The 16,156-nt window shown below is 42.2% G+C and overlaps 2 protein-coding genes across 6 annotated transcripts in view; one reads left to right on the top strand and one right to left on the bottom strand.

Annotated features, from left to right (window-relative positions):
- Positions 1–10,863: 10,863 nt before the first annotated feature.
- LOC139412370 (large ribosomal subunit protein mL41-like) lies at positions 10,864–11,271 on the bottom strand. Its single transcript, XM_071159182.1, has one exon. It carries the CDS (start codon positions 11,269–11,271, stop codon positions 10,864–10,866), a length of 408 nt encoding a protein of 135 aa, XP_071015283.1.
- Positions 11,272–12,534: 1,263 nt separating this feature from the next.
- Positions 12,535–16,156, top strand: part of LOC139411116 (patatin-like phospholipase domain-containing protein 7) — a 21,194-nt gene continuing 17,572 nt past the window's right edge. The window contains exons 1-8 of one of the 5 annotated variants that reach the window (XM_071156981.1): positions 12,535–12,625; positions 13,650–13,702; positions 13,832–13,918; positions 14,196–14,292; positions 14,562–14,635; positions 15,147–15,244; positions 15,379–15,519; positions 15,834–15,993. In XM_071156981.1, the coding sequence (XP_071013082.1) occupies positions 13,652–13,702; positions 13,832–13,918; positions 14,196–14,292; positions 14,562–14,635; positions 15,147–15,244; positions 15,379–15,519; positions 15,834–15,993 (708 nt within the window). In that variant the 5' untranslated portion in view covers positions 12,535–12,625; positions 13,650–13,651. Of the gene's footprint in view, positions 12,640–13,649; positions 13,703–13,831; positions 13,919–14,195; positions 14,293–14,561; positions 14,636–15,146; positions 15,245–15,378; positions 15,520–15,833; positions 15,994–16,156 lie in introns of all 5 variants that reach the window. The other 4 variants (XM_071156982.1, XM_071156983.1, XM_071156984.1 and 1 more) reach the window with 4 other exon arrangements.

Raw genomic sequence — 16,156 nt, 5'->3', positions numbered from 1 at the left:
TTCCTATAGGAAACTATACACTGAGTGTACAAAACATTAAGAACACCTGCACTTTCCATGACATAGAATGACCGGAAGAATCCAGGTGAAAGCTACAGTATGATTCCTTACTGATGTCACTTGTTAAATCCACTTCAATCAGTGTAGATGAAGGGGAGGAAACAGGTTAAAGAAGGATTTCTAAGCCTTGAGACATGGATTGGATATAAGTGCCGGTTTGTGCAACACTGCTGGGTATTTCCACACTCAACAGTTTCCCGTGTGTATAAAAATAAATGGTCCACCACCCAAAGGACATCCAGTCATCTTGACACAACTGTGGGAAGCAATACAGTCAACATGGGCTAACTTCCTTGTGGAACTCTTGCCACCTTGTAGACTCCATGGCACAACGAAATCAGGCTGTTCTGGTGGCGGGGGGGGGGGGGGGGGGGGTTATGTTTTGAACACTCAGTGTAAGTCTTCTATAGTAAGCTTATAGTATTCTATGATCTTGTATCTGTATCTATGACAAGCAGGTGTTGCTGTGGGACGAGAGGAACATGTGCTAGCCTCTCAGTGAGAATGCCCTGGGTGGAGGAGTGTGGTGACTGAAGTGGCATCCTACCCATGAGCACTTGCGACTGCCACATCCTTCACTGCCAGGCAAGCAAGCCCTGGGGAGTCTGAACGGGGCTAGCCTGCACAGGCTTTCACCAAACATTCGAGCGAAGCATGAGAGCTGAGGCTAGACAGTGTCATGATGCTCACATGAAAACTTAACCCTTTACAACTACCATGTCTGATTGTTTTTAAAGGGGCAATCCAACAGAAAAGGTTTATAGAACTAATTGTAGTTTAAGAGCTGGTAACATTTTGTCATTGTGTCAAACATGGATTTTTCACTTGTTCCTCTAGAGGGCAGCAGAAGAGCATGTTCCGTACTAGCCTACTACACAACTACCTGGCCTACGGGGGCAGACTGGTCTCACTTGTCCCTGGAACAGCCTCCTTCCCTGCTCCCATCTGTAGACCACAGAGCAAAGACAGAGAGCCATGAGGAGGATTAGGTATGAATCTCCAGCTACCAGCTTCAACACCTCCTTGGAGGATGACGCAGGACATTACATACCTGGGCGCATATCCCCGCCACCTGCTAGCTCTGTGGGAGGCCCACCTCCTTATTCCAACCCGTCAGAAGACAGCACTGCAGTGTCCTGCCTAATAGCCAGCTGCTCATTGTATGACCACATGCTTCATGTATGGCGCTGGTACTGGAGGTAGCCTGCACCAAAGGAGGTAGCCTGCACCGTGAAGGCCCAGGGGATGAGAGAGGGAGAGGAGCTACGGACGAGGGCAACGATTGCCAGGCAGGAGCACCACCACCAGGTTTATTTTGAGACTTGTTTTGTGTCATTGGTCAAGCCCACAATATCAAAGGGGTATAATAACGCAGGATCAATGAGTTAGCCAGCTAACTTTAACAAACAACCAGAAAAAACTATCGATTTTCTGGTTCATTAAGTTAAACTTAGTGCCTTCAGAAAGTATTCACACTCCTTGACTTTTTCAACATTTTGTTGTGTTACAGCCTGAATTTAAAATGGATTAAATGTAGATGTTTTTGTCACTGGCCTACACAAACACATATATGGAATTATGTTTTTACAAAGTAAACAGTATTCAACCCCTTTGTTATGGCAAGCCCAAATAATGCTTGTAATTGTTAATGATAACAAATAAACGGAATGAAGTTTAAGCACAGGCAAAATCCTAGACGAATACACTGGGAGATTAATTCACCTTTCAGCAGGACAATAACCTAAAAACAAGGCCAAATCTACACTGGAGCAGTTTACCAAGAAATTAAAATGGTTGTCTAGCAATGATCAACAACCAATTTGAAAGCACTTGAAGAAATTTGAAAATAAAAAAATGGGCAAATGTTGCACAATCCAGGTGTGGAAAGCTCTTAGAGATTTACCCAGAAAGTAGTGGCTCAGGTGTGAATACTTATGTAAATTAGAGTTCTGTATTTATTTTTCTAGAAATTTGCTAACATTTCTAAAAACATATTTTCACTTTCTCATTATGGGTTATTGTGTGTAGATGGGTGATACAAAAATGCATTTAATGAATCTATAATTCATGCTGTAAGGCAACAAAATGTGAACTAAGTCAAGGGGTCTGAATACTTTGACGGCATTGCATGTGCTTTTGGATGGGTCACTTAGACCATGGCCATATCAAGTTAGTTTTCAAAAAAATAAAAAGTGATTTCCGAATATTTATTCAAGTTAGCTGGCTAACTCATTGATCCCACTTTTTGTAGTACACCCCTCTGGAGGCAGAGGCAGAAGAATGCATATTATATTTCACACGACCCTACATGCCTCGCTTATTTCAATGTTCAAAACAAAAAAACACAAAACAACCAGCACCAATTCTTTTTTTTGTTGCTTTTTTGAAAATGTCAAATCTTCAAGATGGAACACTTTTGGTAAAAAGCAAAAAGAGTGATGAAAATACATATTCACATGTAGATGTTTACTGAAAGTGCTATATCTTGGAGACATTACTTCCGACATGGCCCCATTGTTGGCAACCATATCAACAGTGGACAAATGAACAAAATACTAAAATATGTTTGAGTGAACTATCCCTTTAACTTAGGCTTCCCTGATGAGTGCATCATGGATTTGTTACAACTGCTGTGCTGAGAAATTATGTTCCAGGAAAAGCATTGGTATTCAGAAAGTATTCAGACCCCCTTACCTTTTTCCACATTTTGTTACATTACAGTCTTATTCTAAAATGTATTAAATACATTTTTCTCCTCATCAATCTACATACAATACCCCATAACGACAATGTTTGCAAATGTATTACAAATAAAAAAAAACAGAAATACCTTATTTACATAAGTATTCAGACCCTTTGCTAGGAGACTCGAAATTGAGTTCAGGTGAATCCTGTTCCCATTGATCCTCATTGAGATGTTTCTACAACTTGGGAGTCCACCTGTGGTGAATTCAATTGATTGGACATGATTTTTTGGAAAGGCACAAACACCTGTCTATATAAAAGGTCCCACAGTTGCCAATGCATGTCAAAGCAAAAATCAAGCCAAGAGGTTGAAGGAATTGTCGTTAGAGCTTCGAGACAGGATTGTGTCTAGGCACAGATCTAGGGAAGGGTACCAAAACATTTTTTGCAGCATTGAAGGTCCCCAAGAACACAGTGGCCTCCATCATTCTTAAAATGGAAGAAGTTTGGAACCGGCCGCCTGGCCAAACTGAGCAATCGGGGGAGAAGGGCCTTGGTCAGGGAGGTGACGAGGAGCCCGATGGTCACTCTGACAGAGCTCCAGAGTTCCTCTGTGGAGTGGTAGAGTGGCCAGACGGAAGCCACTCTTCAGTAAAAGGCACATGACAGCCCGCTTGGAGTTTGCCAAAAGGCACCTAAAGGACTCTCAGACCATGAGAAACAAGATTCTCTGGTCTGATGAAAATAAGATTGAATTCTTTGGGCTGAATGCCAAGCATCACGCCTGGAGGAAACCTGGCACCACCCCTACTGTGAAGCATGGTGGTGGCAGCATCATGCGGTGGGGATGTTTTTCAGCGGCAGGGACTGGGAGACTAGTCAGGATCGAGGCAAAGATGAATGGAGCTAAGTACAGAGAGATCCTTGACAAGTCTCTGAATGTCCCTGAGCCTGGACTTGAACCTGATCGAACATCTCTGGAGAGACCTGAAAATAGCTGAGCAGCGACGCGCCCTATCCAACCTGACAGCACTTGAGAGGATCTGCATAGAAGAATGGGAGAAACCCCCCAAATACAGGCATGCCAAGCTTGTAGCGTCATACCCAAGAAGACCCAAAGCTGTAATCGCTGCCAAAGGTGCTTCAACAAAGTACTAAGTAAAGCAGGCCTGAGCTAATAATATCTTGCAGTTGAGGGAAATTCACATATTTTCCTTTCAATTGCACAAACTCAGCAATCTCTGACTTCAGGTCCCCCACTCTTTTAAGCACCTTCCCCAAACTCAGCCACCTCACGTTTGTGTGGTAGGGGAGATCTGCATGAACCGACTCAGTCTCTTCCAACAGTGAGACAAACTGCCTGTGATTTAAATATTTTGCTAATGAAGTTTACAACTTTAGTGACTGTATCCACAACATGGCTCATTTTCAGAACACATTAACGGATCACCTCCTGATGAATAATGCAACGCAGGAAAAAAATATTCTGATCTGGGTTCAGCTCAGCTACTTGATCTTGTATCTTTTTCAAAAGGCCAATGTTTTTTTCCTGTCAAGTTTGGGCACCTATCAGTGGTCACACTGCATAACTTTTCAAAACTCAGTCCCCGCTTTGCCACACTTATTAACCTCCAATAAATATTTCCCCGTGGTTGTGCTCTTCATTGACTGCACTGAAGCAAGCTCCTCTGTAACTTCAAAATCTGGGGTTATGCCTCGTAAGAATATCGACTACGCCGTGTCATGTGCATCACTGCTCTCATCCAGTGCCAAAGAGAAATAGGTGAAATCCTTTACCATGTCTTTCAACGGTTGTTCCATATTCTCTGCGATGTCCTCAACACGCCGTGTCACCTCAACATGCTCTTTCATGTCGGGGCAAAGTATTGCTGCAGTCAATTAAACATTCTTTAATGAATTCGCCCTCAGCTAATGGCTTGCTATGTTTAGCAATTTTGTGGGACAGTACATAGCTAGCTCTCGCGATTCCGTTGTTTGCTGAATGCAGTTTTGTGAAAAGTCCTTGCTGCTTTTGTAACTGAGAAAGCAACTCTTTCGATGCACTTGCGCTCTGCACAGAAGATATACTCCTATATTTCTCTGCATGCTTTGTCTGGAAGTGTCGGGACAAGTTGTAGTCTTTCAAGACAGCGATGCTCTCTTTGCATAATAAGCACACAACTTTCCCTGATTCCTCAATAAAGACATATTTCAATGTCCACTCTTGCTGAAACACCCTACGGTCAGTGTCTACTTTCCCTTTCTTTGAAAAACATTTTCTTGCGCAATTTGTAGCTAGCTATTTCTAACTGACGTGTCAGACCGTCAAGTCACCGTCCGTCCTTGTGCAGTTATTTTTGACATGCCTTCAAAATAAATGTCCCACAAGCGGTGGGAGTTAAATCATTACACAAAGGCAAGTATTCATTGGCCTTTTAATTTGAATAACAAATACGTTTTTCAAAACATTACCATTACTCGGCCTTTTGGCTAAGATCAAGAGCAGGATCGACTGTATTTCTCGCGGGATCTTCAAAGTGGTGCGATGTCGTCATCGGCCACGTCACAGTCAGCGGCTGCTGGACTGAAGAATACGCTTCGTTTTAATTGGACAGGAAAGGAAAATTTGATGGAGAGAGTTCGTTTTGGAAAGGAAGTGCTGTTTGGACCTCTACGCCTGACAGCAGACGATGTGCACTGCCTGCAACAGAACACACCCGAGAAGTTTTACGATGTGTCGTTCTACACCATCACCCGGCTGGAGGAAGTAAAGGGGCTCTTTCGGGCGAACGCGACAGCATCCGCCCTCGTGGATTTTAAAGTTGAGTCCATGTGCAGGCACAATATGAGGGTGCTAACGGTGCACATGTTCAACCCCTGGGTCACTGAAGAAACGTTAGTGTGCTACCTCAGCCGGTATGTGACCATCTTGCCAGGAGTGAGAGACATTAAGGACGCCCTAGGCATCTGGACAGGGAAGAGGCAGTTTCGTGTGCTGCTAAAGGAAGACGAGAGCGGCCATGATGGATACCGCCATCCTCCCGCTTCGTTTTCCATCGGTGCTGACAGGGGCTACCTCATGTATGCTGGACAGCCTCGTTTCTGCAGGAAGTGTAGCACGTACGGGCACCTCGCGGATGCCTGCACACAGACAAGGTGCAGAAACTGTGGAATTATTGGACACACAATGAGGGATTGCACGGTGCCAAAGCGCTGCAGTCTGTGTAACTCAGAGGACCACCTGTTCCGTCACTGCCCGAAGGCAGTCCCCTCTTACGCCAGAGCGGTGAGCGGGAAAAGAGCTGAAGGCGGGAAAAGACCAGATGAGGGAGAAGGCATGGAACTACGCGCCATTGAGGAGGTTGTGGATGAGATAGTGATGGAGAGAGAACTGCGAGAGTCAGAGGAGAGCGGGAGTGAGACGCCATCATCATCTCACGAGAGAAGAGAAGCGGACAGAAGTTGGAATAAGCAAGTGGAGGAGGAGAAGGGAGAGCCCACCGCGCCCGCGGCTACCGAGAGCTGGACAACGGTGAGAGAGAGGAGAAAGTGCTCGGTGAAAAGGAAGCAGATGAGCCCTGTTTCCCCACTCATCCACATGGAGGTGACGGAGAAGTCCGCTTTGGGGGGGAATCGCTTCAGTTGTTTCGAAAGCGGGAAGTCTGAGGAGAAAAGCGAGGGAAACCTGGGCAGCGCAGAGGAGACTCTGCTAACCCCGTCAGGCGCAGCCTCCATAGAGAGCAGCGGTCTGGCACCCAGTGGGGTTCCAGCACCCACGCAGATGGAGGGGGAGCATGAGGAGGAGGACAGTGTTTTCCCGACCCCTATCTTGGTGGACAGTCCTCCGACTGGAGACCATCGCTTCCCAGACCGGCCGCCAAATGAGTTAATGTATTTAAAGTGAGTTTGGAAAATAATGTCATAATTAGATAGTTGTCTTTTTCCCTCTTTACCTCATGTCGTCTATTATTAACCTAGCTAGCATCAATGTTAGAGGGTTTAGGAACCCAGTTAAAAGGGCGACTGTTTTTTCCCATCTGTCCTCCATTCGCTTCTCTGTGTGTTTTTTACAAGAAGTACATCTAAAAGATCAAAATGACGTGGAGAGGTTTACGCGGGAATGGGTTCAGGGAGAGTCGAGGTGGAGTGTCGGAGGGGTGCATTCTACAGGGGTTGGTGTTCTATGTGGGAATAGGGATTTAAAAATAGTAGGAAGTTTTTCGGCAGTACACGGGAGGGTTTTAATAGTAGATATCGATTGGAAGGGTAAATGTTTTAGATTTATTAATGTATATGCACCATCGACACCCAAGGAAAGGAGGGAAATGCTTAACGACCTAGACGCTATTTTTATGACAAACAGACAGGTGTTTATGGGGGGAGATTTTAATGTGTCATATGACCGAGGTAATCTAGGCGGGCATCTTGTAAAAAGTCTTATAGGTAAATATAATTTGGTTGATTCTTATAGAATGGCGCATGCGGATGATCCCGGTTTCACTTGGGGAAACAGCAGGGGCTCGAGGAGCCGAATAGATTATCTGTTTGTTCCGCGTGAACTCCGTGTGTCCTCCGCGTGCGTTACACCGGTTTTTTATTCGGACCACAGTTGCCTGTCTGTGACAGTAGAATTAAAAACAATTGAATTTGGAAAAGGGTATTGGAAAATTAATAACGGCATTTTACACGACAAAACTTTTGGGACAAGATTCAGGTCTTTTTTCCAGGGCTGTGTAGCTATGAAACCGTTTTATTCCACTGTCATAGAGTGGTGGGAGAGCACAAAATTAAGAATCAAGAGTTTTATTCAGAATTTTTGCAAAGACAAAGTACGTAATAACCACACAGAATTTTATAAATTGCAGAATGAATTAAAAGATCTACACATCCAAGGAAATGTAAATGGTGGTGGATTAGATAAAGACAAATTGGGTATCCTGCTGAAAAAGCAACACACATTATTTGAAAAGAAAGCTCGAGACTTCATTTTTAAAAGTCAGCAAGATAAATGGGAAAATGATGAGAAGTGCTCGGCATATTTTTTCAAGCAAATTAAATCACGGGGAAAGAGGAGGACTATTTCGGCTTTATTGGACCAAGATGGGGAGATGGTTGAGGATAGGGATGGCATGCTTGGTGTCGCTACACACCACTTTTCTCAGCTATTTCAAAAACAAACAATTGATTATGAGAAAGGGACTAAATTTTTAAAATGCGTGGATGTGCAAATACCTTTGGATATTAGAGACCAATTAGAAGGGGAATTGAAATTAGATGAAATTTATATGGCACTGAAGAGCATGAAAGATAACAAAGTACCAGGAGTGGATGGGCTCTCTAAAGAGTTTTACATTGTTTTTTGGGATATAATTGGATGTCATCTGTTGGAAGTGTTTAGAGCTATATTTGGTTTAGAGCATATGGGAGGTTCGATGTGTGAGGGGGTAATCTCTCTACTGTATAAAAAGGGAGACCCCAAGACATTAGCAAATTGGAGACCGTTAACAATGTTGTGTGTTGACTATAAATTATTAAGCAAAGCCGTAACTAATCGCCTATCTTCTGCCATGGCATATGTTGTTGGTTTAGACCAAACATGTGGTGTGGTGGGGAGAAGATTAACCTGGAACTTACAATTGCACAGAGACGTTCAAGCCTATTTAGAGGAAAGGCACCTGCAAGCTATTACTGTGAATTTGGACCAGGAAAAAGCCTTTGACATGGTAAACCATGAGTTTTTGTTCAGAATTATGGGGAAATTTGGGTTTGGAAATAATTTTATGAAATGGGTAAAAATTCTGTATAGTAATGTGGGTAGCAGGGTAAATATTAATGGGAATATTGGAAATGTTATCAAGCAATTACGAGGTGTCAGACAGGGTGACCCTCTATCTGCTCTATTGTATGTTTTATATATTGAACCTTTCGCATGCGCAATTAGGAAAAATTATAACATCAAAGGCATCATTTTACCTGGAGGGGATATGCTAAAAATATCGCAATATGCGGACGACACAGTTTTATATTTACAAGACGACCTGAGCTTGAAAGAGTCTATCAAAGTCATTGATGAATTCTCTGTTGCGTCTGGGTCGAAGATAAACAAGAATAAAACAGAAATAAAATATTTGGGACAGTGGAAAAGGAGAACGGACCAGTTATGTGGTTTGACTGTGTGCACAGGACCAATGGTTGTGCTCGGCATATCTTTCGGAAATGAAATTAAAGATGACATGTTCAATTGGAAAGAAAAACTATTATCGATTAATAAAAGATTGGGACTGTGGAAAGTCAGGCGACTATCTTTTAGTGGGAAGGTGTTAGTGCTGAAGGCGGACATTCTGCCTTCATTACTTCACCTTGCATATGTGTTTCCCATGCCGGTGTCGCTAAGAAAAACTTTTATACGGGTACTGTTTAATTTCTTTTGGGGGGGATATGAGTACATCCGTAGAGATCGGATGTACCAGCCTATAGAGGCTGGTGGAAGGGATTTCCCTCATATTCCTCTCAAGCTAGATGCGTTGTTCTACTCAAACATTTGTTGTCTTTTGTCGTCTTCTGTACACAAATGTCACATTTTAATAAAATTCTGGCTGTCTGTACCGTTAAGGTTCATGGTGAAGTGGGATAATAGTAAGCCAAAAGCTGAAATTATCCCGTTACATTTTAAGAAAATAGTGGAATGGGCAAAGAAAACCCCTGTCTGCAAAGTAAAGGAAAATGTAATCAACCACAGATTGCTATACGCCAAATTAATAGAAAATTGTCGTCCTAGAGACAGATTACCAATATCGCCTTCCACCTGGATACGGACACAATTAAAAGGGTTAGACAACAGACTGAAAGATTTTAATTGGCTTGTTTTACACAGACGTCTTCCGGTCCGTTCAACTTTATACGATCATAATTTGACCCTAAATAAATTCTGTCCCAGGGACAATTGTTTCGCAATCGAAACAATTCCACATGTTTTATGGGAATGTTCTTTTGCTCAATCAGTTTGGGGAAAAAGTAAACAATTTTTTGAGATTTTAAAAAACATTGATTATGAAGGGGTTGCCAAACTTGAAATAAAAAATGTGGAAAGGGTGCAATTATTAGCATTAGTGACTCTGGTGTCCCTTATCAAGACCAAACTTTGGGAGGCCAGATGTGGTGCAGTTAATGACACCCTCAAGTGGTCACCGACGGGATTGGTTCAATTTATAAAACAGGAAGTTTGGAAAAGAATACAATTTGAAATAGATAAGGGGGGCATTGCATCAGTAAAACAGAGATGGAAAGGGATTTACCCGTCATTGTAAATGTGTTTATAACCAATATATAATTGTATTACATAGGTACAATTGAAATGTAAACTAAGCCTTTGTAGATATTTGATATACACAGTTTTATCCAGAGTGCATTTTGGCATATGTATATATTTTTATTTATAGAATTGTTTGTATTGTTTTTGGAGATTGTTAGAGGCATGTTAATCTTGAATATAGGCCAATAATACTGCTCAGGTTCTGCAGAACAGCACTTTTCTTTAAGGAGTTTTGATATTCTTATATTGTTACGGTACTTGTTGATACTGTTTGTAAGTATCCATGTTATGTACAACGTTATGTACTGAATTTGTATTTGAATGTGAAATGAAAATAAAAATTATTTTTCCAAAAAAAAAAAAAAAAAATATCATTTTTGATAAAGACATTTACTGTATTTGGATCACCAGGCTTCTCTTGTTCTGTTAACATTGTGAAAGCCTATTTGGTAAACATCTAAGCTTAGTACAGATATATACGATGATATCCAACTATGATCAATTGACCATAATGATTTTGCTTAGTGCAAAACCCATCCTAATAACATGTATCCAACATGTGTATTGATTGTTTAAAAAATAAATAAAGTAGTAAAACTCCATATAATACATTTGTTTTTAATTAGAATACCACATACTAGTACTTTCAGCAAGCACATTCACAATACACCACGGTCCAGTAACATATGATCAGCTCAGCGGTCTCAAATGGTTAGCAACAACTTGACCTCCCAACACAAACAAAAAATGTTAACGATCCTTGATACTAAGTCAGAGTTCCAGATAGATCAGATTGGGTGGCCTTTTTATTGTATAAAGTTCTTTGGGTATAGTTTGAATAACTTTCCCTCCTGCGTGGGCTCAAATCCATATTTCTCCAGCTGTTCCTTATCAAATGAGCCTTCCTCAAAGTCTTTCTGGATCTGCTGGGCCACAGCCTCGGAGAACAGACCCTCAGGGGTGACAGCGGGCTCCGTTCCAACCGGGGTGCGGTACGACACGTAGGGTTTGAGTCTGAATCCCTCCAAGTCAGGCACCACAAACTGGGGGATCATTGCCTGTATTGGAACAAATTTTCTGCTGGAGGTTAGTACTCCTGTTGGCTGTGCCCCTCTGCCTTTGTAGTGAGTCCTTGAGCCACGTTTGCTGGTGAATTCAGCCATACGATCAGCTCCTCTCACAATGCCCCGTCGAAGAGCATTCAATACACCCATCGCATCGAAGATTTTTGGACTCAAACTGTTGGGCAAATCTGTATGGAGTCAATGAAATGGGTGAGATTACAATGGGTACTTTGGTAGCTAACAACAGTAAACATAGCTAACTCACTATTTCCTCACTGCTAGGAACCTACCGCTATCAGTTCTTTCACATTAGTTTCAATCAAGTAAAATGAGACTGGGATGAAGAAACAGATTAAAATAAGCATTTGAACTATTGACCGTTTGAAACCCCTGTGTGAAAATGTGAGTCAAACTGTTGGAAGATATAGATAACATATTTTTATTTACAATGATGGCTACCAAAAGGCAAAAACGACTCCTGCGGGGACGGGATGAAAATATTTTTTTATAAAAATATTGGACAACACACACATCACGATGAGACACACCACAACACTACATAAACTAGTATAGTGTAGATCATCATTGTACCAGTTAAACCGCTGTGAAATATAGTTTCCATAACCAAAAACATTGTTGTTTTAGCTGTTTGAAGCTGGTGTACAAAGGTAAAAGAGCAAAAACAAAACTTAATGGTAGCATAGAAATACTGAACATAGAACAACTTTACCGCTTCTTAGACTTGCTTTCAAGTAGAATGATTTATCTAAAACTAAAATGTCTATGCAGATTTGACCAGGTCGACCGAAAAGTTACATATTGCCACTAATGGAAATAGTGTAGAATTACATTCATTCCTATGGAGTCAACATGGGCTTCTTCTGGAGAGTGCCAATACGGTAGTTTCAAAGCCTATCACTGGCCAATATATAGCATTAACAAGCCAGGGTTTATACACAATATTATTGTAAACATGACACTTATTAAACACGTTCCATATTGTAATTGTTGCTACCTGAAGACATATTCATTGCGAAAAACGTATTGAGCATTGTTGTCTACGCATAGCTTTGTTGGTAGCTGTTGTTAGCTAGCTAAGGTTATTTAGCTTGGTTTTGGACCAATGTGTTTTGCTAGCACTACAGTAGTTCGCTAGCTAGCAAAACACATGGGTCAACGACACTTTGACTCTCCGTTTCTAAATAGCTGTACGGTCATTGTGGAAGTAGAAAGCAAGATAAGCACTACATGGCGATTAATATAACTTTAGCGATAATATGTGTCAAATCTATAGCTACACTCACCTTGAACAGCGCCAACGGCAAGATAGACACATTCGAAGAGCCGACGTCAGAATAAAACGTTTTGCGATTGGTTTGATTCAGTCAGTGGTAGCCAATTGTAATTCCAGATACTGGCAGCGAGTCATCGGGGATAGAAAGACATGCATGTGTACATAAAACTTTGACAGTGGAGATAGTGGAACGTTAGGTAATACGAGCCAGTAAGTATATTAAGGTAGCTAATATTTTCATTTAACCTTGTAGTGCAGTGTAATAATTTGTGTTTATTTGACTGCATGGCTGCAGACGGGGGTGTCAATGGGCATTGGGCAAGTCAGAATAACGGGACTTTGTCTGTTTGCCTGTCAGCCCATTTAGATCTATGTGACAGTGATACAAATCTGGCCATATAACCGTCGACTGCCTGAACCTATGAGCACCAATTTAATAACTGTGATTAAACGTAACTAATTGGAAATGTGTTCGTATTCTTCCATATTTATGTCGTAGATACATTATAGCTATTTAAGGCAAGGGCGACGTTAGTAGAATGTCATACCTGTGCGAATTGACTGTGTGTCTGTCCGTGATGGGTTTGTTTATCAATATAAGGGCACAGTTAGAGGAAAATACCATACATCCAGATCTTGAAATCAAGCCGGCCATGCACCTGCTCAGTATTTAATGATCTAGGCTAGATCAGGCAAATTTGATATACTCAGGAAACTAGGCCCTATTTGATTCCTGTCATGAACAATCTGTTTACTGGGGTGTGTATGAACTTATATCTGTGCGAGATGTCTCTAACGCACACATACAGGTTCAGGGTGTGTAGTGTAGTAGCCTAGACTTTCTACTTGCTTGTGGGTGAGTCTATTCAAGTATGCGTGTGCAGTGGCCAGTGGGTGTCTCTGGTTACAGAGTGCAGACCAGGTGCAGACAGACACACTGGCAGTACACTCTGTGACTACAGTCTGTGAGTGATCCAGTGTTCTCATTTGTAATATTTATTTCTTCTCATTTGTGTCTGTTTTGTTAGGGGATGTTTTGACATATTGCTTTTAGGGTTTCAAGAATTCACATAGTGCTCCTTTTGATTAGGCCTATCAGTGTGTGGAATGATTAGGACATTGCCCTCTGGTTCCATTTCTCAAACCGTGTGAAGAATACTTTATTTTATTTTTTACAGTCTCTTCCACTGTGACTTGGAAAGTGCATGTATACTGTTTGCCTTTTTTTGGCTAGGAATGGATGACAAGGTGGATGACAAAGATGAGGACAGCTGCAGTATATATCCGGTAATAAAACCAGTTCTAAGTCTCCCACCAATTCAATAGGTCTACTACCCTGTCTATTACACAGTGTCCGATTCCATTTCTCCATCTAGGCTTAACCTGTTGAATGTTGGTTTCCTGCTTGTTTTGTAGAGCCTGGTGCCACTTGGCAGTGAAATTAAGGCCAGGATGCAACATTGGATGGAGGACAGAACAGAGACTGCTATGCCATTGCCATTGGTAGGTAGCTACCCAGCACTCTCCTCTCCAGCACTGACTCTGTGAACAGTGCTGTTGTGACTGTTCTTAGATCACCATGCCAGCAGCCCACTGAGGCTGCATTCAAAATGGCACTCTATTCCCTATAAAGTGTAGGTCTACTAAGGCTCTGGTCCAAAGCAGTGCATTATATAGGGAATAGGGTGCCATTTGGGATGAACTCCTAGCCAATATATTAGATGTCATTGTGGCTGTGGTTTGGTCCACGTCTAATAATCATCTTCTTTTGCCCTCCCAGTGGACTGGTGTGCTGGTCGTAGCTGTACTGACTGTGTTGGCAGTGTCTCTCATCGGCATGGTTGTGTTTTTATTCTACAGAAGATACAAACAGTACAGTCAGTACTTCCTGCCTCCATTCTCTCATAAATGAAGAACTATTTGATTTATTTGTTTGTATTTATTTAGAATCAGTTGGTGTACCGACCTACCTTTATCTATAAAATACTAATAATAATAATATATACAGGCAAATATTTCAAACCAGTAAAATAGTGAACATTGTTCAAGTTCGTCAAGTTGTAATAAAACAAAGAAAGTAATTTAGCTTTAATAGCCATATAGGCCTATGTGTCATGACAGTATGTGCTGTATGTTTTTTTTTCAGAGGAGCAGCAGCCTCACTATCGCTTCAGGAAAAGAGACAAAGTTATGTTTTATGGCAGAAAGATCATGAGAAAGGTCAGTCCCACACCATCAGGCAATCCCTCGCACATTTTGTCTAGTGTGTCTCCCATAATTGTTTTGTGTCATTTTCAATATAAATTGCACATAGAGATACAGTAAATTACCTGTATGTTAGGCTCTACTGTAGCCTTGTCAAGCAGACCGACCACTGGTTAAGCATACCGACCACTGGTCAAGCAGACTGACCAGGTTTAACTGACCACTGGTTAAGCAGACCGACCACTGGTCAAGCAGACTGACCAGGTTTAACTGACCACTGGTTAAGCAGACCGACCACTGTTCAAGCAGACTGACCAGGTTTAACTGACCACTGGTTAAGCAGACTGACCACTGGTCAAGCAGACTGACCAGGTTTCACTGACCACTGGTTAAGCAGACTGACCAGGTTTCATTTCACTTCACTCGTTAGAATGTGAGCTATCACGAGATCAGGCTGGTTTCACAAGGCTAGCTATACTGAATTGATTTAAATTAAAACATCTCTCCCTGTTTTTTACCGTACCAGGTGCAGACCTTGTCCTCTACCTCAACCCCTACCTCTACCTCCGAGTCACAGAAGCAGCGAATCAGGAAGAGAACTAAAGTCCTGTCTATAGCGCGAAAGTGAGTCATGACTACACTGTATTCCGATGATACCTGTAGTGATAACCTCTCTTTTTCTGATGGTGAACAGTTTGTACGAGTTTTGTATGTTTTAAGGATACATTTAAACACCACCCTAACACTTTGTGTCCCAGAATACTGCGCATTAGGAGGGAGCCCCCCACCCTGGTGGCTAAGGAGCCCCCTCCCTCTTTGCTGGAGGCTGACCTCACAGAGTTTGACGTGCAGAACTCTCACCTGCCCTCTGAGGTGCTCTACATGCTTAAGAATGTCAGGTAAGGGAACCGTAAACACCCAGAATAGGGACACTCAAATATGGATCTCCAGTCTAGTTCCACTGATGATTTTTAATTCTTACCCTTTAGTCAGGGACTGATTTAGACCCAGGATACCTGGTGAGTGCAATTAACTACCAGGTAAAAACTAAAACCAGAAGTGTAACTGGACCCGAGGTTCAGATTTGAGTGTCCCTCACCTAGACTGAGTAAATGATGGGTTGTCATGTTGTAAGGCGCTGCATTACCAACAGTTGTTTTAGCAAGCCCTATAAATGATAACCCCTGTGTAATCCATCCCATGCTGTGTTCAGGGTCCTGGGCCACTTTGAGAAGCCTCTGTTCCTGGAGCTGTGCCGTCACATGGTGTTTGTGCAGCTCCACGAGATGGAGACACTCTTTCGTCCCGGGGACATTGACGACAGCATCTACGTGGTGCAAGACGGCCGTCTGGAGCTCTGCATACGTGAGAGTGTAAGATCCCTACATGCTATATCTATCTATCTGTTGCTGAAGCAACCTCATCATGAATAGGAAAATGAAGAAGGCCCGCACTCAGATAGAAAGGAAATTGTTTTCCATCTTTGACAAAAGTTTTGCCCAAAGATCATCAGGGGACGTGGTCTCACCCGTTACG

This window comes from Oncorhynchus clarkii, chromosome 6 (assembly GCF_045791955.1).
Source record: "Oncorhynchus clarkii lewisi isolate Uvic-CL-2024 chromosome 6, UVic_Ocla_1.0, whole genome shotgun sequence".
NCBI classification, from domain to species: Eukaryota; Metazoa; Chordata; class Actinopteri; order Salmoniformes; family Salmonidae; genus Oncorhynchus; species Oncorhynchus clarkii.
This window is presented reverse-complemented; position numbering and strand designations above follow the sequence as displayed.

Coding starts and splice junctions, on each gene's coding strand:
- LOC139412370 (XM_071159182.1), bottom strand. CDS start 11,271: ATGGGTGTATTGAATGCTCTTCGACGGGGCATTGTGAGAGGAGCTGAT.